Source organism: Vanacampus margaritifer, chromosome 9 (assembly GCF_051991255.1).
Source record: "Vanacampus margaritifer isolate UIUO_Vmar chromosome 9, RoL_Vmar_1.0, whole genome shotgun sequence".
Classification (NCBI taxonomy): Eukaryota; Metazoa; Chordata; class Actinopteri; order Syngnathiformes; family Syngnathidae; genus Vanacampus; species Vanacampus margaritifer.
The window spans coordinates 11,861,269-11,887,941 of NC_135440.1; the positions used below are offsets into that span (position 1 = coordinate 11,861,269).

Consider the following 26,673-nt stretch of genomic DNA (forward strand, 5'->3'; position numbering starts at 1 on the left):
GGACTACAGAAATCAGTGAACAATTACTGTTGAGGATTTGGACAATTTTAAATAGAAAAATGGCTTCAAACGATTACTCGATTATTAACTCATTTGCTCCCAAAAACGTATATATACACGTTCTATTTTAAATATTACCGGTGTCCCAAAAACGTATTTATATGTTGTTGTTTTTTTTTAATGCTAAAGCATACAGAAGGGTTTGATGCATCCTCTGAACTGAAGAGAAGGATTGAAGCAATGGTAGTTATTACAAAAACGGCCAGCAGGTGGCAGCTGAGTATAAGAGATCAACCAGGGCCATGTTGCAACAAGTTGTTTTCCCCACAAATGTAAACAGATTTGTGAATAATGATGAAACTTTAGCTATATTCTAATGCTAATTGCTGCAAAACGGAAACAGATACTTTTTTTTCCTGATGAAAGAAAAGACTCTAATCTTTCTTTTGGTAGATTCTATGTTTTTATAGCAATAGAACACAATATTCTGTGGGCCTTGCAAAAACAGTCAAAGTCCAGTAAAACAGCCGGGAGTGAAGGGAGTTGCTTCAGTGAAAATGGCTGGGAGTGAATCAGTTAAAATAGTTGTCGATGAATTTGTTAATCGATTACTTGTAGAGTTTATTAATTTTGACAGCTCTAATTGTAATCTCTTCATACTAACTATTGTCGAGCAAAAAAAGAAAGTGGTCGGACAAATACTGTATGTGCAATGTGAATTCACATGTACAACATAACGTATGGGGTTCCACAGGGTTAAATTTTGGGGCCTCTGCTGTTTTTATTATATCTATAGAAAAAGCGAGAAAGAGAGAGAGCGAGAGAGATGGGAGTTAGCGTCCGAACTAATCCATCAGCAACAAATTTCTTGAAAATATTCAGTTTGTTATTTTCCCCAAAAATAACATGAGCTGATTTGTACTTCGCCGAGTGGTGCTGGAAGGCAAATGGTTCCAGAAGCCTCTTCAAAATTTAAAGCACATCTGCCAACGCTTCAGAAAATTCCAACAATTGAATTTTTAAAAGTGCACCTTTAACATGTGATTTTTATTTAAAAAAAGAAAAGAAACCGAAAGCACTTCATAGCATCGCTATGTTGACACGTAGTGAGTCTTGGCGAATATTACAAACACCTGCTTGAGCTCGGAAAGCCTCCACTGGAACGATGTTGAGGATTCCTGACAACTCTGGTTCAGTTCACCACATGGGCTGTCTTTTATTGAGCCGTCTTCATGGAGCGTAGCAGAGCAGAGCGTCTATATGATGAGCAGATGACTTAGAAGCTTTTTGTGAGTGGCGTGGATGAACGGATGGTTTCCATTTGCGGTTGGGACTCTGACAGCTCCATTAAACCACACAGGAAAAAGCGGGACTGCCTTCGTCCATTACGACAACGCTTTCCAAAACGTCGTCTTTTGTCCTTTTTCCTTGACTTATCTTTCCTGTCGTGGCCTTGCGTTAATGCAAGCAGCGTGAGCCACGTATGAGTGTGCTCAGTGCAAACACACACACACACTATTTTTGACTGCCTGGTTCCAGCTGTCACACATGTGGGGCCCGCGTTGCGTGTGCCGATACAGTCATGTGTCAACAGAGGATTAACAGTAGTTATTACTGCGGGCGCTGACGAGACACACTGTCTCAGGGTCAAAGGTGAGGTATGCCGATTTGATTTCACAGTGTGCGATGCTGACTTGCAGGTAAGCTCAAATGTGAGGGAAAACGAGGGTTGACATTATATACCGACCTGTAGGAGCTGTGATGGTGGGATCGGACGATTGGCTTCCTGGCACCAAGCAATCATGTGCTCTGGGAAAAATGTCTGGGAAGAGAGAGAATCAACAAAGTTGTAAAGTGAATAAAATAGACAAAAGAAAGACCTAATTACGTAATTGTAAATTAATCGCACATTATACCTATTCTAAAAGTACAATTAAATATATTTTTCAAGTTTTTCATACTCTTGGTAATTAACATAAAAGTGGACAAATATGGTTACCAAATACAAATATGGTTGTATCTTTTAGTTCATTGACACAATCAGTTTATAGTAAGGAATTCATACGTAGTTATGGTTGTCGTTAAAAGCAGTGTGAAACATTGAGTCATAGATTTGTTTCAAGTTAATTATCCTGCCACTAGGTGGCATTAGTCTTTCATGTTGGATGTTGGTCACAAGAACAGTACATTTTTCTTTTCAAATGCAGAGCAATTTGTATTTGGAACATGAAACAACTCGACTAGTCACCAGCTCCTTCAAAAGCATATATATATATTTTTAATCACATTTATTGTTGCTAAATTGTGTTATAGTGACTTCCTTTGCACAACGTTGTATGTAAAATAAAGCGTGAACAACAATTGCATTTAAAATTTGAATGCCTCTTGACATTATATTTAATGCTCCTTAAAGCCATTTAAGGCCTTGATTTTAGAGAATGACTTAATGCTTTTTAACTCATTTGCTATCAAAAAACGTATAAATACGTTCTATTTTAAATATTACCATGGTCCCAAAAGCGTATTTAAAATGTTTTTTTTTTTAATGGTAGAGCATACAGAAGGCTTTGATGCAGCCTTTGAACTGAAGAGAACGCTTGAAGCAATGGCAGTTATTACAAAAATGACAAGCAGGTGGCAGCATAGTATAAGAAATCAATCAGGGCCATATTGCAAAAAGCTCTTTTCCCCCCTGTTTTAAACAGATTTGTGAACGATGATTCAACTTAGCTATATTCTAATGCTAATAGCTGCAAAACGGAAAAAGATACAAACTTTTTTTTCCTGATGAAAGAGGAGACTCATCTTTCTTTTGGTAGGCTCCATATTTTTATAGCAACAGAACACAATATTCTGTGGACTTTTCAAAATCCAGTAAAATAGTCGCTACAGTGAAAAAGGCTGGGAGTGAATGAGTTAATGACCTGCAAAAACCCTGTGTAATATTTGTCAATTGTATACAATGAAGTGACTTTGAAAACACACTCTTCCATCTCATCCCTGAGGCAAGAAGAACACATTCACCCAAAATATGTCTCATTCGCTTTAAGATGATGTCAAGAACATAATGAGCTGTTATTTCAACAAGAGGTTGAGACAGACATGGCATGTGAAGAAGTTGTAAAACGGCGTAATTACCAGAGGAGTTCTGAAGAATTCATATTTGGCATAGTTCTTCCTAAAGAGGAATCTACCGTCACTGCTCATGGAAGCCTGGACCTGAACCACCAACTCATGGTCCTCTAGACAGCGCTCTAAGGGGTAGCAGAAATAACTTCACATTACATTTTACATAACCTCTGCTTTTTTTGCTTGGCGGAGGTATTGTATTACACATAAACACACAAATGGAAAAACCTGTGAAAATGTAAATTAAACTTGGTGTACATGTGGAAACTTGATAAATATATTTACGTTTAACCATTTGAGTCAATATCAACATAAGGTGCCTTTGAGAATTACCCATTTCACCCGAAATGATTTTTTTTTTTTAAATCCCACATTTTTCATTAAAAATTGCATTCAGTAGATTAGAAATGCATATGGTTAACCAGATCCCCACACATTTTTAACTGCAAGCAGGCAATGCAAATGCAAACGGCAAAACATGGGAGCTTGCTGACAGGGTGGACGTTTTTAGCTAATGTTAGCATTTAATGTATAACTACATATTAAATGCATTCAGTGGATGTTTTGCTATTAGAAATGCATATAGGTCAGCTCCCCACACTCCCCCTCTTCCACTAACTTAATCACAAGCAGACAATGAACATGCAAACAGCAACATATGTGAATTTGCTGACAGAGTGGACGTTTTTGGCTAACATTAGTATTTAATGAGCACATGGCGGACCTTCACTTTGCAACATGTTTCAATTAGCAATCTGACTTGAGCTCTGTTTAAAGAGGTAAATTTGGATTTAATGAAATCATTTTATTTCAATTGATATTTCATGATGACAGGGTGGACATGTTAAACTAAACATAATGAAACCAATGTGTAAATGTTCATCCTGCAATTATTCACAGCTACAGTGAAGAAAAGACAAAAAGCTGCTGGTGGTAATGTAAAAAAAAGTTCTTAAAGGGATAGGTAACCCAAAATGAAATGAAATGAAATTGACACATGCAAAATGTTTAACTCATTTGCTCCCAAATGTTCCATTTTAAATAGTACCATGGTCCCAAAAACTTTTATGTTTGTTTTATTTATGCTAGAGCATACAGAAGGCTTTGATGCAGCATCTGACCCAAAGAGAACTTTTAAAGCAATGGTAGTTAAAAAAAGGGCCAGCAGATGGCAGCAGAGTATAAGAGATCAATCAGAGCCATGTTGCCAAAAGCTCTTTCCCCCAGTGTTTTAAACAGGTTTGTGAATAATGATAAAACTTAGCTGTATTCTAATGCTAATTGCTGCAAAACAGAAACATATACAAATATACTTTTTTTTCTGATGAAATAAGAGACTCTAATCTTTCTTTTGGTAGGTTCCATGTTTTAGCAATAGCAATAGAACACAATATTCTGTGGGCCTTGCAAAATCAGTCCAAATCCACTAAAACAGTCAGGAGCGAAGGGGGTTGCTTCAGTGAAAATGGCTGGGAGTGAATGAGTTAATATGAATATTATTATTTTTTAAATCAAATAACGCTGTGGACCGCTAAATCATGTATAACATTTCTTAATTAGTATAATTTAACCACTTCAAGTTCTTACACACACTTGTTAGCAGAGGATGTGTGTGACATTCCCAAAAAAATCACATGCATCTCATGAAACCCCCCCCCCCCCACACACACAAAAGGTCTTAAATGAAGGAAACACATTTTTGAGAGACTTGTCATTGTTTGACCAATGTTAATAAGACATCAGAGCTTCATTATTCTGCTATATTTTCACGATGACTGGGTGATTTTGATGAGGACACCAAAGGCACTTTAAAGTGATATTGACCAATTTTTAAAACAGCCGGTCAAAAAATCTCCAGTCCAGGAATTTCCTGTGTGTAGGCACAGTTATGCACATTCCCCGTTAGACGACTCACCACTGATTCATTCATTCATTTTGAAGAGAAATAAAAGAGTAAATGTTGTTAATAGAAACAAACAGTGGCTTTCACAGAATGCTGAATCCATAAAAGTAAAAAAAAAGGGTATCTGGTTTGAGCCACTTGAGGTCTTCAAACGAGCCGTGACAATACAATCCTGGCTGGCCTGTGGTCAGATGTGGCCAAAAGTGTGTCCTAATTTGAATGTGGTCCGAGGTTCCTGGCGTCGACATGATTTGTGTCCACTGTGACGCTGACACCAAGCGTGACTCAGTCCATTCCAACAGATGGTCCTCTCAGTGGAACAAATACCCTTCCCAATCGAGTCAATTATAAAGTTGTAATTTAATTCACTTGAGCAGAACCAATACAGAATATAGAGCAGCTTAACATGATCTTTTCATGGACTCTCTCCGGGAGAACTCTTCGACGGTGTCACGACTCCTCTTTTAAATTTCCATGACATCTTGTGGCCCGTCTGATGAGTCACTCATGTTCGTGACACTGACTCAGCCTGGCAACACTACCTCACTGTCTCGTTCCTTATTAACCTTTCCGAACTGACAAGTGGAGGTCAATGTTACTTCTCAAAAGGCCCGTTTCATCCCATTCATTAATGTATGACTAGTAGGCAGCCATGGACAAGAATAGGACTCTCTGCTCCAACCAAGTATTGTCCGGGGTCGCTCAAAGACCTCTACAGCGGCTGTTTCTATTCTGGTCCACCTCCCAGGACTACATCTGCACACGTTAGGTAGGCGCAAAGTTGCAAGCACATGCAAACGTGAATCTTGTGAGGCCAACTCATCACACTGAAAAGACGTTTTCATCATTTAGAAATGTGGTGCTTGGAAATAAGCAGTGAACAGAGCAAATTTACATATTCTCAATCGTCATGTAGCTCTTGTTCTTGACAAACACTGTGTTCATAAAAAAAAAAAAAAATCTAATTTGCCTTTTATGTTCTGTATGATCTAAATTACAATATGTGTTTAAATTGCATTACAGTAACCTTATTTAGCTACACAGATACGCATACAACATATAATTATATGCTATTCGTGTCGTTTTTGGTTGTGGATACAGAGACCACACTAAACAATTATTTATACAACTAAAAACTTTAACATTTAATGAACTGATGGAGTTTAACTGCCTTAAAATAATGTATAAAGCCCATCATGAAATTTTACCAGTCAATATAAAAATCAAAGTTTAAAACATTTTTTCCAAACCTAAATACCGAACAAAACAAAAAGATGTATTTCAACTCAAGGTGTCAGTTTGTGGAACAATCTGGATTGTAAAACAAAATCTTCTCACAGCCTATCTGTATTTTTAAAAAATGTATAAAAGCACAATTACTGGAAAAATATATATAGCACAAAGACATGCTGTTGAATTATTTTACAGAATTGTTTCATTGCAAGCGTCTTGATCGTTCGCTGTTATTCATTTTGTGTTGATGTTTTTTGTCGTTGATCAGGGGCAGATATAAAAAGTTTTCACTCCTTTTTGTCTACTTTTATTATAAAGAGTGAAATAAAAAAAATAATAAATGAAATAAATTTGATGAAACGTAGCATAGCTTTTCTAAATAAAGATATTCTGTGAATTTTATGACCATATTTTGTGATGCATATTCCATGGGATGAAAAGTAATTGATCTCAGACTTGAAATATTTGTATAAAAAAAAAGAAGAAGATGTCAGTTGGTTCTGCTTAAGTGCAAGTGGCAAAGGCACCAACGATAATAAAACTAAAGCAATGTGACCCAGTAAAACGGGTTTATTCCTATTGTTGGCGCCACTTGACTGAGCTTGACTCAGCACAGATGTGTCTCCACTCCAAGAGAACGGCACGCTCGTCTTGAGGTGTTCATGTGTCAAAGTACAAACGGGAGCAACCATTAAATATTAGAGAAATGCATTTAGCGTAGTTGTAATATAGAATAAAATTGTATGTCAGATATAAGAATTCCTTTTGATGTGTCGCAAGAGGGGCAAACATTTCTTTTTTAAAACTGCACTTTTCTATTGTTTTTCATTTTCCTGGATTACTATTATTATTATTTTTACTCAGCATGGATTTGGGGGAAATTTCCGTGAAACTTTTAGTGACCATGTACCATGCAAGGAATGCTTTTCAACGGCATATATCCTTGATTTTCTCATGTGTTCCATTATGTCAGTGAAAAAAAACATAAGAGCATAGCGACTCGTACTTGAAAGAATGTAATTTCATTCTTCCTTAAAATCGTCAAAAATGAAAACATGAGCATTTGAACCAATTTCCTGATTTCCTACAGCTTCACTTTGTGAAGTCACACTGAAAATGTGAATTTCTATGTGACTGTGACACCCTTTAACATTAAATAAGAAACAGACCTGGGATAAATCCAGGTGCACCTTGCTGGGCCAGACCATAGAAAAAGAATAGGAGCCAAACATTATGTCATTCCAAACAAATAAAGTTAAATGTGTTTGGCAGCATTTTGCTGGCTTCGCTGATGAGAAAAAGCAATCAGACCACAAACTTGAATGATGCAATATACTGTATATTCTTTCAGAATACTGAAGTTGAAGTATGTGAACATTTTGGAAACATGTTCTGACAATTGGCAGACTGACAGATCAATAACCATATCACAAATATACTATAACAAAAAATGGCTTTTTATCCAAGTACAATGACTTTTTTTTTTCTTGTACAGCCAAAAATGTGATGTCCTGAATGACAGGCCCCTGCGGAAGACAAATCTCACTTCATTGGTGACAGCAACTCTGACCTCATGTAAAATGTCCCTAACCATATGCATCGTGTTAGCCCAAAGGCTAATCACAATATTGAATCCAACTATTCCTTACAATGTGAGCAGCTTACTGTATGTGCACAGGGCCCTTAAATCCATGCGATCAGCTCACTGGACAGTATATTTATTTGCAACGCGTGCACACGCTGCATAGCAAGTGCATGCACTCACGCTTCACTACATGCCTGCGTGAGAATATGTGCCGGGCCTGCCTGTCTGCCCAGAGTATGTTGGCATGCGTGCATGAATGCACCTGTGCGCGTGCCTGAATGCATCGCATGTCTCGGCCCATCCGAGAGTTTTCTGTATGGGCGAGCGTGAGGGTGCGCTCATATGTGTGCTTGCGTCCTTTGTGTGAGGTTCAGCCACTCACCTAACCCCAGCAGCGGGTGGTGCTCAACAAGTGCCCAACTGTTGTCGTCTACACAATGGCTTTTATAAACCAGGAGCTGGCAAAGGTCCCTGGCTGTCATGTCGGCTGGGATCTCCACAACTTTGCCCAGGCCGTCTTCAGTGGAGATCTTAACAATCTATGGAGGAGGCACAACAAAAAAGCAAAACGTCAGTTAGAATTGGAGAGAAATGTCATACCTAAATGAGGAGGAAAAAAATTGCAGCAACCATGGAAATGGCACGTTTTGTTATCATATCAAGTGCATATCTGATATGAGAAACAGAGATAATCAAGATTAGAGAGAGTTTTCAGTTCAATTCCAATCATGTGAATGAGGATCGTGTTGTCGTGCTCAAGACCACATGACTCAAAACCAAGAGAAGACCGAGGCTTTAAGTCCGAGACACGACCAGACCTTTAAAATGAAGTCTCGAGACCATAACACTAGTATTCATATTGATTACAGGGATAGACTGATAGACCTGGGTTTTTTTAGGGCCGATACCGATTGTCAAGGAGGCCGATAACAGATATTTGGAACCAATATTCACTTTCACTAAAAAGGGAAAATATTGGTATTAAAATGTAAAGAAAAAGGAAAAACCTCAAAATTTTTTACTTTGTTGAAATTGTCTTTAAACTTAGGTTTATTGAAAAACATTTTGCAATAAAAAAAAAATCTTAGACAATAGACATACAATATATATTTTTTAAATTCAAACAAAAAGTTCAAAGAGCTCCCAGTAGGAGCTACAGTAAATACAGTTTTCCAAAATTTCTAAATATATGAAACGTTGAATATTAATTATTTTCAATTTTAATTTCAAACAAAAACAGAAAGGTTCAGCAGCAGCTCTTATTAAGTCAACAAAAAATGCAAATAAATAGTTCACTAAGTTAACATTATTTTAAATTGCTTTATTATCGGCCGTGAGAGAAGGTATTCGTCAAAATGCTGGATATCGGCCCCAATAATCGGTCTATCCCTACTCAAGACCACATTATCGTTATAAGACCAAGACTTGCCCGAGACGAAGATCAATACTTGCCCGAGACTAAGACAAAACCAACGTTTTGGCAGTCAAGTCCGAGACACAACCAGCACCTTTAAAATTAGGTCTCGAGACCACAACAATAGTATTTATGCAGTATTTTATTATAGCATTATACACTTGTGAGACATTTAATTAGGTAAAAAAAAAATAATCCATCTAATTTCTACACCACTTATCCTCATTAGGGTCGCGAGTGAGCTGGAGCCTATCCCAGCTGACTTTGGCAAGAGGCAGTGTAGATCCTGGAATGGTTTCCAGTTATCACGGGGCAGATGTAGACCAACAAACACTCACACTCACATCTAGGACAAGTTGGAGCGATCAATTAATGTAACCTACATATATAATTTTGGAATGTGGCGAGAATCAGCAGAACCTGGAGAAAACCCACGCGAGAATGGGGAGAACATGAAAAATGCATACGGGGGCACGAGAGTCGAGATTCAAACCAGAACGTCTCGGAATACTGGAACTAATGAAATCTGATACAAGAGCTCTCGCAAAAAGTATGCAGGGGTAGTCATGGTAGGTTATTAATGATTGCTTATCACACGCAGGCATCCAGGAATAAGAAATAAGACCATATGGGCGCAAAATTGATCATTTGCATTGGACGGTGTTCCCTCCAACTGCCAGTTACAGGAAATGCAGCGGGGTGAGCAGTCCTGAATTAACCTCCAATAATTGCCCACAGGTTGGCTCAGCACAAGGAAGCCATAAAGTCACAATCATCACATATTGAAAACTGGGGGAGCCTACTCAGCCTGTACAGGAATCCAGCCGCAAACCAGTCCGCACAGATAACACACAAGAACATTTTCCGGCAAAGACGAATAATAATGTTGCGGCGAGACACAGATGGAGAGCGGTCTTACCTCCACGGCCCGCAATAGGCAGCAGTCCGGTGAACACGAAGGCATTTTTGGAGGGGGCCTGTCTGTCCACTCATACACACATTGACACACGCGCACACTCGGACGGTAAGCCCAGCTGTCACCTTCTCTGGTCCAGAAAGAGAAAGGCATAAAATGCCGGCAAGTTGACAAGTCTGTCACATAGCAGGCACAATTCAATCTGTCGAAGCCACCGGACCTGCCGAGCGCAACCGAAGAACTGTCAGTGAGCCGCACAGACGGCAGCGGGTAGAGTGTCGCGCTCGCTGTGCCGGCTGAGTCTGACAACTATCTTTCTTTACCTCTCCCTCCCTCCCTCTCCCTCTCTCTCTCTCCCGCTCTCTCACAAAAGGGTTACAGCCTCAGCCACCAGCTCCAAGGCGCAGTGAATCAAACCACACGCTCACCAACCAATCATAAGACACCAGCAGGCTGATGTAATCATTCCCACACAAACTCAGGCCGGAGCTGACGCGCGCACACGCAAACACGCATAGTCATGCACAGACGTGAACTTTTTCAGATCTCTTCCTAGCTGCACTTTCTTTTCAGGACTTGAAGCGAGGAGGTTCATATGACGGGCCAGTAAGAAAAAGTTTCACATTTTCTTGCCACCTAAAGTTTTCAAGTGAGGGCTTGTTGGGGGCTGTATGTTTTCTCGGCGTCTTTGCCTTCCTCCCGCTCTCTCGCCCTACCTCCATCCTTCCCTGTGGCTTAACTTTGAACTCCAGAGTCAGATCTCGCAGACTCGCGCTGCACTAACAAGTTCTCATTACAGAGCAAATGAAATGAAACAGCAGCACTTGGGAACCCCAACCTTTGTCTTTACCCATGGTGGCTAGCTTTGTGCAAAAATTCTTAAGTCTAAAAAAAAAAAAAAAAGGAACAAAAAGGAAAAAAACTTTTAATATATACTATGAGGGCGTATTAGGGCCACGTATAAATATATATATTTTTTACAGGGAGAAAAAAACTTAAAGTGGTAAATGTGCGACTTTATACACTGTAAAAACAGTTGGGTCAAAAATAACCCAATTATGGGTCAAAATTGGACCGATCTTCTAATTGGGTCAAATTGACCCATGAAGTGGATTGGTCCATTTTTGATCCATAAGTGGGTTACTTTTGACCCAACTGTTTTTAGAGTGTAAAGTGGCAGATTTGCGTTGGAAAAAAACTCAGAAAATTACGAGAAATACATGCAGCGTACCACTCAGATGTTTGTGCCAATACTTTTCGGTCTGGTTTCCAAATAACGAGATAGTAATGGCTTTAACTATATCATTTTAAGCATTTGCACTTTGGAACGTTGGGTACTGCCAATGACAAAGACGCGTCACTTTGCGAAGGTCCACAGCCTGAAGATCAAGCATTTAAAGTTAACTTGTTAAAACAAATATTTCCTTTACTTTACACATTCTGGTATTTTTTTGTACTAGTAGTTAAGGGGATGTGTCAAATCTGCTGCGCTCCGTCATTCACTTGCGTTTACCTAAAGTATGCTAGCTTCTGATTGTTTAGTACTAGTCAGCTGATAGGGGATCAGGAAGTGTTGTCGCTCTAGCTGCCGTGTATGACAAGTAAAGTTTAAATTAAGAATGAATTTGTCTCCATCCTGCCTTTTCATTTTATAAACAATGTCTCAACCACCAACGAATACTCACATTAGACTATAGCTATGCTACGTGCATTTGTCATAGAGGGTTTTTTTTGCGCAAATTTGCAACTTTTTTCTATGAACCCTCCCCCCCCTCCGCCAAACCCAGATATTTATTATAGCATGAGCTGAACAAAATCCTTGACACACCCCGTCTAGGCAAGGGGCAAACAGTCTTAACATATCAGCCTTGAAGAACTTATTGCATTGTGTGTGTGTGTGTGTGTGTGTGTGTGCGTGTGCACTTGTGTAGGCGAGGTGTGCTCCTCGAGTAAGCACCGTTTCGCTAAAGGGAAGAGGAAGTGGCGTGAGCGAAGAGATCATATACTGTATGAAGTGGAAACTGCAGCAAGGGAAGGTAGGAAAGGGGGACTCATGAATTGGGGGAGGGGAGAAAAAAAAGAGGGAACGAGTGCATGTCAGACAAGAGTGGAAGATAAAAGGTGGTGGACAGTCAGACTTTCTGATGACACAGTTAGAATGTGTAGCATACATGGTGCTTCCTAAGGTTAACTACATATCTAGGCTGGCAAGCTGTTTGTAAAAGCACCCCCCCCCCCCCCACACACACACACACACACCACTCCTACCTCACGAACCGCCCTCATCTGCATCATTCCTACTGAGCCAGGGAGGGTAAGTCCCAAGTAGGCGGAAAGTACCATGTATGATGACATACTGGTTTCACTCAAATCCATTAACCTTTACATATCGAAACTGAATGGGTTGAAACAATTCTGCAACACGCACCGCCACTGAATTCTCTTGCCGTAATTGCTTTTAATATAGAAAGGTTCTTTCAAAGGGGAACTTTCAGACTGTCAACTAACTCAATGTGATCTGATTATGTACAAGATGTCTTGTCTAAACTCAATGTCAGCTCTCAGGTCAAAATAATGTACAGTACACAAGACCAAGATGGATTACATCAATGATACGGAGCAAAACTTGCGCGACCAACTGTACCTCAAACAATCTTTAGCATCTTGCCTTGAAGAGTTTGAAGACCTTTTGGAATTTGTAATGGAGATTATGCTATAGCACAATATAAGTACAATGTAAAAAAAAAAATAATAATAAAAAAATTTAAAAAGAGAGAGAAATATTTACTTGGGGAAAAAGAGAGGAAACACTTTCACTCAAAAATTCAAAATTACTTTTACAAGGAGAGTCTTGAGTACATTTTAACCAGTTTATTACACCCCCCCCCCCCAAAACAACAACAACAACAACAAAACTTCAGGTTGGGAGACAGACACTCTACCACCTGAGCCATTCCGATCCTGCCGTGTGTTAGTATATTGATGATTGCAGGCGGAATCCTTGTACCAAGACCAGTACACCAAGACCAGTTTTTGGTCTCATTTTGGACACAGTAGCAATGCAGTATAGTGGCAAACAGCAAAAGTGGCATGGCTCAGGTGGTAGAGTGGTCATCTCCGAAGCTGAAAGTCATGAGTTCGTTCCTCAGCGCTTGAGTAATTTAAAATAAATAAATAAATAAACTGGTCAAATGTACTCAAAACTTTCCTTGTAAAATTTACTTAGAATTTCTGAGTGAAAAAACTTTACTAGGCTTTTTAAAGTAAATATTACTGTTTCTCTTTCTTTCTTTTTTTTTTTTTTTTTTTACAGTGCACAAATTGACACTTTTTTTTGTTAAATGGACACTACGCGGGGTGGTGATTCTTAACCTGGGTTTGATCGAACCCCAGGAGTTCGATGAGTCAGTCTCAGGTGATTGACAGAGGTCGAGGCACACGCCTCTAATGATTCGTGATGATACGCCCTGCTTGGCCTTCATTGGCTGCAGGTGATCACGCTACATTGTTTGGCCTGTCTGTGCTGTGCAGAGAATTTGGTGCACTCAATAGTCGACTTGTGACTATTGAAATATCATATATAATATCAGTACCACCAAGGCTAAGAATCACTGATCTACAACCCATTCCTTTGCATAGAATAAAACCAAAAGAAATCATTGGGAATATATTGTCTTATCACATACTAAAGACAGCGGAGTCAGCTGAGCTGAACTGGCAACAGTGCAAAGATCAGAGGCTGCACCTTAACATGCCGCCAAATCACGAGTGGAATAATTGGAGTTGGATCGGATCCTACATTTGCCGATGAAGCATAATCTTCCAGTTTGGCAATGCCATCACACTGCATTATGTGTAAAAGAGTTGACAGAGCCGCACATATGAACTTCTTTCACACAGATTAGTGACTATTGTGGCACTGTTTGTCATGACCATTTCGTAAGAAGTTACCAAAAAGATAAGACTCTTATTGCACGAGGATTAAAAGCAAGTGTAAAATTGTGAATATTCACATATTTTGAGGTATTTTTCTAATAAAATGTCATTTTTATTATTTACTTTAGTGCATTTCAAGTACGGCCCTCTATTGACGAGCCACCACTGCCACCAATCATGACTTCCCGTTTCACCTTCCCAACTGCATGCAACTTTAATTTAAGTAAACTGTTGAGATCTTAAAGTGGCACATTTCCTAGCCTGGCTTATGTGAAATGACAATTTCATTTGATCCCCTCAACTTTGTCAAGTTGTTCTTGGGAGAAGCAAACAAGGTAAGGCACAAGGAAGGAAAAGGCCTGATTAAACAGACTAGAATGGGAGACAGCAAGTCTTTTAACTGTGCCCTCATTTGGATGAAGGAGCACAGCAGGGCAGGGCCTCTCAACCTTTTTGATGACTCAGGTCTGATAACTGCTGTGACGTAATCCCTCAGAGTGAGAGAGCGCTTCAACAAGCACCACACACGCTCTCTTTCATGAGCGCCCTAAAATGTGCACATTTATATACGCTGCCGTGCACATAATGTACATATATGGACGTCTGCCTGCACATTCATGCAACCATAATCCTCTTAGAGAAACACACAAAGACGGCAAGAGTGAAACTAGACAGGCGCGAAGACACAAAGGAAAAGTAAACGGAACTGTATGAGAAGTAGCTTTGTGCAAACTTGAGGTATGTACACAAGCGTGTGTGTGCACGCCCAGCAGCTCACACGCATCCATCTCCGCGCTCCGACAACTGCCGGCTGTTCTATTAATAGCTGCGGTGGTATTGCGTACACATTACAAGCCATTACATCAGATAGGGGTTTCTGCTGAAGATTAGGACCTCTAAAAAGGCCATTAGCCATTAGACATAGACAGTACGGACATTAGGATCCATTACATGTGAGCAATATAAAGCTCTTGGAAAAAGGACAAGCACCAGGCAGTGAAATGTTTGTTATCAAGCGATGTCAAAAGGAAAGCCCACATCATGTTAATGAATTGTGTCTTTGTACCGTTGTTGTCTATTGCCTTCTCACATTATTTTACATGAAAAAGGGGACTTTTTTGTGTGCTCTGCACCGATTGTCTCCAAAATTTATGAATACATGTGATCATCATTGTCTAAAAATTTTGGTGGCAATCAGTCACGGTTTTCGTATATATGCCAGTATGGATCGGGTGCATACCGCTGTACAGTGCACCGGTTGGCCGCCTTGGTCAGTCACTTCCGCAATAAATCTTTTATTTCTAAGGATGAAAGGAAATTATGGCAATGCCATATGAGAGGGGGGGGGGGGGGCACAGAATATTGTGTTCTATTGCTATAAACATTAAATTTACCAAAAGAAAGATTAGAGTCTCTTCTTTCATCAGGAAAAAAGTACATTTCTATCGGTTTCAGTTTTACAGCATTTATTATTAGGATATAGCTAAGTTTCATCATTATTCACAAATCTGTTTAAAACACTGGCAAAAAGAGCTTGTTGCAACATGGCCTTAGTTCATCTCTTATACTCTGCTGCCACATGCTGACCGTTTTTGTAATAACTACCGTTGCTTCAACCGTTCTCTTCAGTTCAGAAGCTGCATCAAAGCATTCTGTATGCTCTAGCATAGCATAAAAACGCATTAATACGTTTTTTGGGACAATTGTAATATTTAAAATTGAACGTATTTATATGTTTTTGGGAGCAAATGAGTTAAGTGCAGATGCAGATATTTAGTGTGCATCCTGGTGAAATGAATCATTTCACAGTGTGTACTAGAAGAAGATCTGTCGGCAGAGTTGTGCAATGTACAAAAATTTGCCAGTCATTCGTCAGAAAACTGGGTGTCCATCAATGATAGGCTGACGGATAGTCCGTCCGTACGAATGGACTGAGAATTGATGTTACATAACAACACTTTAAAACTTAAGATGCAGAGCACCACCAAAATAATAAGTGATAGATGTGTAATATTGCACGAAATAACTAATGAAAATGTTTCGATCTTTTTTTAATTTGGCCTATAAATAAATAAATAAATAAATAAATGGCCTAATTTGGGTGAGACGATAGATTGATAATGTTCCCTCCATTGGTTGGCGGCAATGTGCAGTACAACATGGTTCTTAGCTGTCAAATAAAAAGGATATAAAACAATAATTGTCATCTTTGGTGGATTGGATCTTTAGTAATCTTTGATCCACTAACTAGAGCCGAGCAGAGAATTGTATTTTATTTATTTATTTTCTGCTTCCCTACTATACTTAAAGTAACCTTTTCCCCCACTTAAGTCCCAAGAATTAAACATTTTGAATGTTGGCTTTTGTTTGGAGCCACTTCATGAATTGTCGACAAGTTTTACTTGTTCACATGCGCCTACTGAAAGTCCTAACTCTATTCAGGTCATCAGTCTTGGCAGGAGCCCAGACATCCCCTATGCGCCAACCGATGCCAAAATGTAGCAATAGTAGCTGCTTAGTCTTTGTCTTTTAAAGAAAACAAAAAGAGTCACAGCCTTTGATAAGCTGATTTGGCAGACACACGCCACTGCAGCTCCATATTCCCACTAACAAGTGGCTCGTATACAGACCATCTAACAGTAATGATGTGTGTGGTCTGGGCCGCCCACGTAAGTCGATGTCTCGATGATGAGATGGAGACACGAAAACCTGAATGGGCCTTAACAATTTGCTGTCCCCATTGACCGCTTGTGGTCAGCAGCAGTGGGGGCACTCATGAAGGAAACTTTGCCGAGTCATGAGGAAGCGACGAAACGTCCCTTGTCATCCAATTACTGCATCAAATTAAGACCCCACACATAGTGGTCCATCTGGGTGGAACTGAGTAAAAAAAGGATTTTGCATTTAGAGCAACATATGGTGATCACATGGTCAATAAGGAGGAAAGGGAAGAAGGGAATGAGGCAACGGTGTTTTGAAAATATGTAGGACATACCCAGACAGAGCACAATAATTAGCTTAATATTGAGAGACCCTTGACCATTCTTAACTCATTCACTGCCATTGACGGCTATAGACGTCAAAAATTCATTTGAACTATTTCTATTAGTTTAAAAAAAAAATAATCCACTTTTGTTAACAAGAGTATGAAAACCTAGAATAAATGTTTTATTGTATATTTAGAACAGGTATAAAATTTGTGATTAATCGTGAGTTAACTATTGAAGTCATGCGATTAATTACAATTTTAAAAAATTAAACGTCTGACACCCCTAATTTTTTAAATAATATTTTCTTTTTTAATTAGGGGCATCAGGTGATTGAAATTTGCAATTGTAATTAATCACACGACTTCACAAGTTAATCAAAAATGTTATATCTGTTCTAAATGTGCAATAATTTTTTTCCGAGGTTTTCTTACTCTTGTTAACAAAAGTGGGGAAAAAAAGGTGAAACTAATAGAAATAGTTCAAATGAATTTTTGACATCTATAGCCGTCAATGGCAGTGAATGAGTTAAAATTGTGTATCCCTACTATTATTTCAAAACCAACAGTGGTGGCTATTACGGATGGTCAGTTGACACTCAAGTTATACTCTAAAAACCGTTGGGTCAAAAATAAACCAACTATGGGTCAAAAATGGACCGATCCTCTACTTGGGTCAATCTGACCCAACTTTGAGTCAAGAAATGGGTCTTTTAGTGTAAAACGACTCATTAATATTGGTCAGATCCTTTACTTGGGTACAAAAAACTGGGTCATTTTATATAAAACAACCCAGAAAATTTGTGTCAAATTATAAAGTGATCGGTCCATTTTTGATCCATAATTGGGTTATTTTTGACCCAACTTTCTGGGATGTTTTATTTTTTTTTTTAAGTGTTTTTACTGACACTAGGGAAAATTCATGATCATCAGTGCATTTACCAGTAATTGATCAAAACTTACCAAACAGAGCTTTTAACGGAAACATTCTGAACTTTTGTTTCCATGCAGGTGCTTTATTGTGTGGAATAATGCTGAAGAGTTGCCATTTTCACTCAATATCTCATTACTGAACCTGAACAGTCAGGTTCTTTTGACCACAAACTAGATACAACTCGATCAACAGCACCTTTTCCTGGTAAGAGGAAGCACGTAGTAAACATGATTATCAACAATCAAACAACCGCATTCTAAATGATCAATTATCAGTAATCAATTATGTCCATCCCTGGTGGATATGTGTGACAGCACCCTCTGAAACTCAGAATAATGAATGCAAGTAACAATGCAGGTAAGCACAAATCAATGCCTGCATTTGTTCAGATCTGTTCAAATGTCAGGTTAACGCGATTAGTAAAAAAACAAAACAAAAACAAAACAAGATAATTAATATCAAAAAGTAAAAATCTCTAAAACAGGTGGTAAGGTTGAAGACCAAGAACACCATACCTATTGTGGCGCATGGTGTGTGTGTGTGAGTGTATCTATGCGTTGACAAAAATTCTTAAATTTAGTTTACAACTGATGAGAAAAAAGAGATCATATTTATGTAAATTCAGTTTGTAATGTGAACAGTCTTATCTGGATCTAAATTCAAGATCCCAATTTGACACCAATGGAAAAATCAACATTGATAGGCTAGTAATAATAAATGATAATAATTGATTGTGCCTGTGGCTAAAAGTAGGTCAATGTTCTTCCAAGGGGAAGGGAAAAAAATGACTGTAAACAGCATTACTTAATTAACAATTTGTTTAGAAAAGCTTTTTCCCCCACATACTTAATTCAACTATTTCACAGCAATATCATTAGAAATCTGAGCTGTCCTACTTGAACAGAAAGAAAGGACAGGAGAAATGCAGTCTCTATGACCTACATGAGTCCAACAGCTCAACTTTGGCCAGATGAAATGCCTTCAAGCTGCAACATATTGCTCTCTTTGTGTAACACACAGACAAGCAAAAAACAACTTTAATACATAGACAACTGTATTCACACATGCACATGCATGAGCGTGCATATAATAAAATGACTCATTTGTGTGGGCATTGTTTATCAAACAATATATGTGCCCTTTGAAAAGCTTTTTTTCCCCTTCTGACTAAAGCAGATATTTTCAATGTACATGGAATACTATCGCAGAGTTCTTTCAGGGTTACAGACAAACTGATGGATTCATGAGATCTTGCCTGCCATCTGTTTTATACAGTAGGTGATTTCTAATCGCACATAAAAACACTCCTGCCTTTTGGGAAGTAGGGATGAACAGGTGTATTGTCCTCAGCACCTGCAAGGCGGCAACACACTAACTGAATAGCATGGTTAATCATTGAAAGAAAACCACAGATTTTTTTTTTTTTTAAACACACGAATGCCCTCACATTAAACAGGCAATCCACACCTGAATAGATGGTGTGAACATTATGCAGAAAGATTACCATAACTACCTAACGCAACATTATATATATATATATATAATTAGCAACATACAGTAGTTGCAATTCTACATCACTGATGCATAAAATGTTCAAAATGTGTGTGAAGACTTGCTCATAGATGTGAACGTGAGTGTTTATCTACAGTGGGGTGACCATATTTAAATACTTAATACGATACTTAGATGATACTCAGAGATGCTATACAGTACATGATAACTATTTTAACATGGGTAGAAAAAAAAACATACTGTAACAATTTTTGCTCTCGACTTTTTAAAGTTTTTTTTTTTTAATGGAGCAATCCGGGATCAAACCTGCGCCTTCTGGTTTGGCAATGCAGAGCGTTACCAGTGAGCTAAAGTATTTGAACACTCAGGAAGGGAGGTTTGTAAAACGTTGACCTATTTTTTTCTCCCCCAAAAATTACTTTAATATAGAACAATAACACGCAAACAAAAAACCCACTTTTCTTTTTTCCCAGATACACCCCTCGCGATCAATTTGGGAGTCTACCAAAAACACGGTGCACTCCACCTCTCATTTGTCCCGCAATGAAAAGTGGACATTTTCATGAATTTAGAAACCACACCCCGAATGCCTGGACAGTATGTAAGAAGTGGACATGCCCAGGCAAAAGAGGACATTTGGTCATCCTAATCTTTTGCATATATGTGACCCATTGTTCAACAGCATATTTTTATAGTGTATATATATTACATTCCCCATATACATTTGTAATTAAAATCTGTGAAATTGCATCATTGGGTGAATGAGTGTCCGTTTATAGTTTTTTATTTTTATCGTCTTGCACACTCACTCTAGCTGAACTTCATTTTTGACTCGACTTGACTCAGATGAAGACTTTTTCAATCGCTCGGTGCACTTGCGGCCTTCTTCATGTGCAGCTTGTAGGTGGCAGACATTTGCTGCAGCTTAGCGGCTGAAGCAATGCTGACCTTTTTCTTCTTCTTCAAGAAGCGTATAAATTAATTTAGCATGTAACAGGATCATTTTAAGCCAATATGGTATTTTGTGTCAAACTATTTGCATAATTGGGATAATTCTGAAAGAGTTGCCAACAAAAGTTCTTTTAAGATTATCTTGATCCTTTTTTTATGAGAATGTCAAGCTAAGAGCACACTGAACTAAAACCCACATTCATTTCCATATAAACAATGATCTTTATGCTTTAGCTGCGAATGTTGACATTCTACCAAGTGGCTTTGTTTAGTACCAGCGTTGACGTCTTATTTACTTAAACAGCATCATTTGTCAGACCGATCACATCAGCCAAGCTAATAAATCACTAAAAGGGCCGCAGGTACGTGCGTGCGTGTGAGTTTCTGTGGCAGCGTGGCACGAACGGGTCGAGCTGGCAGGTTGAGGCATGTTTCCATTTAGCAGCGGCGGATAAATATGGCCCTGACACATGAGATGTTCCAGACTCAACCACAACCTGCCTGGCTCTCGTCCAGCTAGCATTTGTTCAACGACAGCCAAACAATTTGTACTGAAAGCAGCAAACTCAATCATCTCTCTCACTCAGTAACTCAACGTATGTGTGTGTGTGCGCACGTGAGAGAGAGTGAGTGAGTGAGAGAGAGCAGAGACGTATGCTGACAAAGGCTTTTACTGTACTGTCTGAATGCTCTATTTACCTCCGCAACAAAGAGCATCAGATAGCATGAACGTGTATGAGAATGATACTGTTGTGTGTTCCTTGGCCTCTCAATATACAGCGTAAGGGGACAGACAGGCAAGTACCATAAAATATGGATGCTTACATTCACAAACTGAAAAGAAAACATTCAAACTTAGTAAAATGTATTATAGCAGATTGAAAAAAAAATGGATTTGAGAGTCAAACTATCATAGTAGTTTTTTATAGACTGCACACTTTTCTTTAAACCGGCCCTACAGGTGGTAAAAAACTTACACTTGTACTTTAGGAGGGGATAAAAGCTGTCACAGATACACATATAGTTTATTTTTACCATTAATTGCCGCACAGATGTAAAAACAGTTTTAACACTGACATGTCAAAAATGTAATGACAATGTTTTTATCCATTTTGCCACTTGTTGTCGACTGAAGATGATATCAATGTTCCTCATGTTTCAGGTAACTACCAATCACAGCGCAGCTTTAGAAAACAGGTGAGCATTGCCTGAGCAACACTGATGTCATCTTCAGTCGAGAGCAAGTGGCAAAATGGCCGCCCCCTGAGATGCAAAAAAAAAAAACGGCTGGATTTTGCTTCATAACTCATATTCCACAAATGTAATATTAATCACATGTCATGTTTAGACTAATGATGTCACATATGACATTATTGTCAAGAAATGTTTAAGGTTGATTTCCACTTTAATTGCCACACAAATGTGAAAAGTTTTAGCACTGACATGTAATTTTTTTTTAAAGACAGTACAAAACCTTAAAAGTGTCAGTTCAGTGCATAGTTAGCAAACAAGTAGTGCAAGAAGCTAATGTTGACGTTCAAGTATAACGCCTGGACTTCAGTTTGTGAATCTTCTCGAATAACGTGTATGTTCACATTCAGTGATAAATAAGCAAACATATAAAAGTGTAGAGTAGTGTGCGGTCATATATTTGGAGCGGACTCATAGTTGATCTGTGTGCTCTGCAGTTTGCAAAACACACATGCCTGCCTGTGAAAATTTACAAGGTGTTAAGTGTTTGTGTTTACAAGTTGTTGCCTGGCCCCACACAATAGTCCTACATTTTTCCACACAAGGTTTTATAGCAGGGCTGGGCAAATTGGCCTTGATAATATCTCAACACCCCAGACCCACAAAAATCTAATTTATTAGTAATTTAATAGATTTGTTCCCTCTTCACTCATAGAAAAAGCAAATGATAATTATTAAATTAGTTTATTCTTCGACCAGCGCCCAACAATGAATAGTCATCGCTGGATGTCGGCCGTTGTCCCAGATCTGATGTCCTCATATAAGCTCTCCTTGAAGCACAAAAGCTCAGCTCGGGTACAAATTAGCATTTTGCGCCTCATTAAAATCCACCAAATAGCAAAACTGAGAATGATTTTTTTTCTCTTGTAAATTGTCTTTTCTGTTCTTTGTTTTTAACTCTTTGACTGCCAGACGTTTTCAGAAACGGGATGTCGCCAGTGCCAGCCGATTTAAGCATTTTGACTGATCTTTCAAGGTCCACAGAAAATGTTGTGTTTGGACTATGGAAACACACATACTACCAAATGAAAGATTGAACTCTCATCTTTCATCATTTGTTCCTACCTTATTCCGTTTTTCAGTAATCAACAATAGAAAATGGTTAGTTTCACCGAAATGCTCTGTTTTGAAACAAAAAACGGAGAAAAAGAGCTTTTTGTGAAACGATATTATTTCATGCACTCTAGTGAATTGTACACTTTTTTTTGTCCATGAATGATGCCACAAACACCTAAATAGTGCTTTACTTCTGTAATCACCAACAATGAAAAAGTGTTTTTTGGTTGCAAAATACGTTTATTTCCATTCAACAGTGTAACAATTTGACAAAACAATTTGACAAAACAATTTGACAAAACAATTTCGCAAACTATTTACAAATGTGTGCAACTGCGGTACTATTTACAATTGTGTGGATGTTTCAAATAGTTTTTCTTTTTGTAACGCTCCCATGCGTGCAAGGAGACGCAGCAGGATTTGCACAACAGATTAGTTTCACTTGCGATGGCTCCTTTCGCGTGCAGACGTTACACTTTCTTGACGGCCTTTTTTCCCGGGGAATAGCAAATAGCAGACTGTACCCACTCCTCCGATGAATATGCATTGGACTCGGGGTACTCTTCGTCGTCCGATTGAACGTCCGCCTGAGCGTGCTCGGTTGTGCGCCGCGTTTTCCGGTGTTAGCATCGCTAGCCGGTGAACCTTTATGACGTCGTCATAGCCGCCGCGTCAACGCTTGCAACTTCAGCGTCAACCTCGGAGTCACCATCATCATCATCATCGATGATGATCATCGTCGTCATCAATGTGCTCTTTAGCGTTGGTCGATGCCTTTCGTCTTTGAAAAAAATTCCCAAGTGTGAGCTGCTTGCAACCGGTCGCCATTGTTCGCTTCTTCAGCCATCTAGCTCCGCCTCACGTCTTCTACTGCCGCGTCAATGCTTCCAACCTCGGAGTCACCATCATCATCATCGATGATGATCATCGTCGTCATCAATGTGCTCTTTAGCGTTGGTCGATGCTTTTCGTCTTTGAAAAAAAATGCTCGACCGTGAGCTGCTTGCAACCGGTCGCCATGTTTTCTTCCCTTCCCCAGCCATTGTCCCCTCTAGCTCCGCCTCACATCTTCTACTGACGCCTACCCAATCTTGTCAAAAGAGAGTCATTGCTGCCATCTAGGGGCCAAAAATAGTCAATAGGCTAACTAGATCTGCTTGAAACTTTCACAGCAGCGGGCCAAGGCTTTCCTCCACCTGTTTAATAAAAAAAAAAAAAAATTGGATGATGTCTTTTAACGTCATTGGCGGGCGGCCCTCCGTAGGTTTTTACTTGACGTCTTCTAACGTCCATGGCAGTCAAAGAGTTAAATGTTGGACTTTGGATGTCAAGTTCATTAAATGACCTTGTGCTATATGATACAGCCGCCTTGCCTTGCCTTCAACTGAATATTTTGTCACAAGCATCAACCACAACTCCACTTTCTACAGTATTAAGCTCAATGTGCCAATTTAGGCCTTGCATTTCATCATAAGTGAGTAAGTATTGTTGACGTCAGCTAAACTTTGTCTGGACACTCTACTTAACAGCACTCCAGATTAGCATAAAAATTCAGACAGACAATTTTGTGCTTTAGAAGAGGAAGCGATGGAAAAGGGGATCCAGGCTGAAGAAAAAAAAATGGTATCTACCCAAAAGATATCCCAAACGATAGTGAGATAATAAGATGCAGACCAGCGAGGCAGGACGTGGGGATCGTGCAATACTCGACAGCAGTGATCTCGAGGACATCCAGTCCAAGTACAGTAAATCCAACAAAATCTGGCAACACTGTGAGCAAATGAATATTCCTACACTGGAAGGACTTGGCTGACTTCAAGGACACAGCGTAACAACACTCCTGCTTACACCACCAAGCACAGAAGCACCAACATTGTATGTATTTGTGCATCAACAACAATGGTTCTTAACCTTTTCTGTCCCACACGCTAATTAATGCAAGGGGATTATGCTAATGATCCGCCCTTCATAATAACTCTGTCGAGCAAAAAAAAAAAAAAAAATGGTTGGACTCCTGGGGTTCAATCAAACACAGGTTAAAAAACACTGTACTATAGAATCCTGGATATGCATCTTGCAAATGCTGCTTATACATTTGAATGTATTTCACTTGAATATCTGTCACCCTTATTTATGTAATTCAAAATGAACCAGACAAGGCTGCTACAAATGCAAATTCTACATTGAGTGATTAGGATTAAAAAAGGATCAACAAAATGATCAAGTTGGATCCCTTTCACCTATAGTTACAATGAAAAGCAAGAAAGGGAATGGATAAAATGGTTTTAAATATAAAAAAAATACCAAGCTGAGGAAATTGAGGTAATTGGGACCACTGCAGCCACAGCTGTCAGCTTGCCCAGTCATTCCTGAAAGTTGTGTGCTACTTCCTCATGGTTCCAGCGCTGAGGAGAGGTAGTTGGAAGAGCAGGAGGGAGGGAGGACTGGGGCATTATGTGTCTGTCAGAGAGCGCCTGGAGGTTTGAGGAATTCAGTAAAACAAATAGAAAAAGCTCTCAGCGCGCCAGCTGACTGGACGACATGTATATGAGGAGGCATGGAAGGACTCGTACGAGAGGAAAGACAAAGAGAAATCAAGGCTGACACACACAAAAAAGACACTTTTGTTTAAAACTAAAGGTCAAGGGCCTTGGAGAGTGGGAGTGGCCAATAATTACCTACTTGCCATCATTCTAAACACTCAACATACTCATGTGTTGGAATCACTCAAGCGACTACACGGAACTGGTGTTACTGGGTTCGCACACATCCAGAGGCATGTTGTATGTCTGTGGGAGGTTTAGTCAGGGTAGAAAAGGTGCTGAATTGGATTTCCACTAAAGAATAACCACAATGAGACATATTTTCCATTGCCATCAACAACGGACGCACACTGCCAATTCTCTAAATAGTTTACAGAACTCACAAAGGCAAACAAGCAGACAGAGCTGCAAACACGCAAGCAGAAAACAAATGGAGTCATTGGCGTGGATGAGGGCGGGAGCACTCTCACACCAGGTTGCATGAACGTTTGCAGTGTGCACACTAAAAACAGGCACTTCCTCAACAATTAGAGCATTGGCAAATGTTTGTTCGAGCAAAACAAAACTGGGGGCTGGGGGGCAGTGTTCTTCTTATATCAGTGGTTCTTAAGCTGGGTTCGATTCAACCCCAGGGATTCGGTGAGTAAGTCTCGAATATGAATATGGGAAATATGAATTCACATGTATAACGGCTGGGTGTTCCACAGGGTTCAATTCTGGGGCCTCTGCTGTTTTAAATGTATCTGGATGCTGTCCCTGGGTTCAACTTCTATGGAGGACCAAAACTGCCAAAATTCAAAATAAATAAATGACTAAAAGTGAAAATAAAAACGGATATAAAAAATATAATCCAAAAATAAATATAAATGGAAATAATAACAAAATATACTGTGTATGTATATATCATATAAATAAATGACTAAAAGTAAAAATGAATACAAAAATAAAAAATGATTAAAAAAAAAAGTAAAAAATATATATATACTGTATATATAAAAATAAATAAATATATATATAAAAACAAATAAATAAATATATATATATAAAATTAAATGTCAATCAATAAATAAAAATGCTCTGCTCTCACATTTATTTATTTCATGCTGCAGACGCTCTGCCAGGATGAAATTTTATTCAAATGAGGGGGCGGTCCTAAGTGTGTCTTGGGTTGGACTCCGCCATTGCAAACTGTCTTTCATTGGTCGAGTGAGCGGGTTCGGCCAACAAGGAAGTCTCGCCAGCTTGCATGGAGAGCTCCAGAAATGGACGACTATCTTGACGACTGTCACCACAACTTGCGACTTGAGTTGCTTGACTACAAGTT

General features: G+C 39.1%; 1 protein-coding gene across 7 annotated transcripts in view; it reads right to left on the reverse strand.

Moving 5' to 3' along the window:
* LOC144057609 (growth factor receptor-bound protein 10-like) overlaps positions 1 to 26,673 on the reverse strand; it is a 75,227-nt gene that overhangs the window by 11,056 nt on the left and 37,498 nt on the right. For 6 of the 7 annotated variants that reach the window (XM_077575389.1, XM_077575391.1, XM_077575393.1 and 3 more), the window contains 3 exons: positions 8,233 to 8,389; positions 3,139 to 3,254; positions 1,748 to 1,822 (listed from right to left, as the gene is read on the reverse strand). In XM_077575389.1, coding sequence (XP_077431515.1) covers positions 1,748 to 1,822; positions 3,139 to 3,254; positions 8,233 to 8,389 — 348 coding nt within the window. Of the gene's footprint in view, positions 1 to 1,747; positions 1,823 to 3,138; positions 3,255 to 8,232; positions 8,390 to 10,183; positions 10,467 to 26,673 lie in introns of those variants that run through there. The other variant, XM_077575395.1, reaches the window with a different exon arrangement.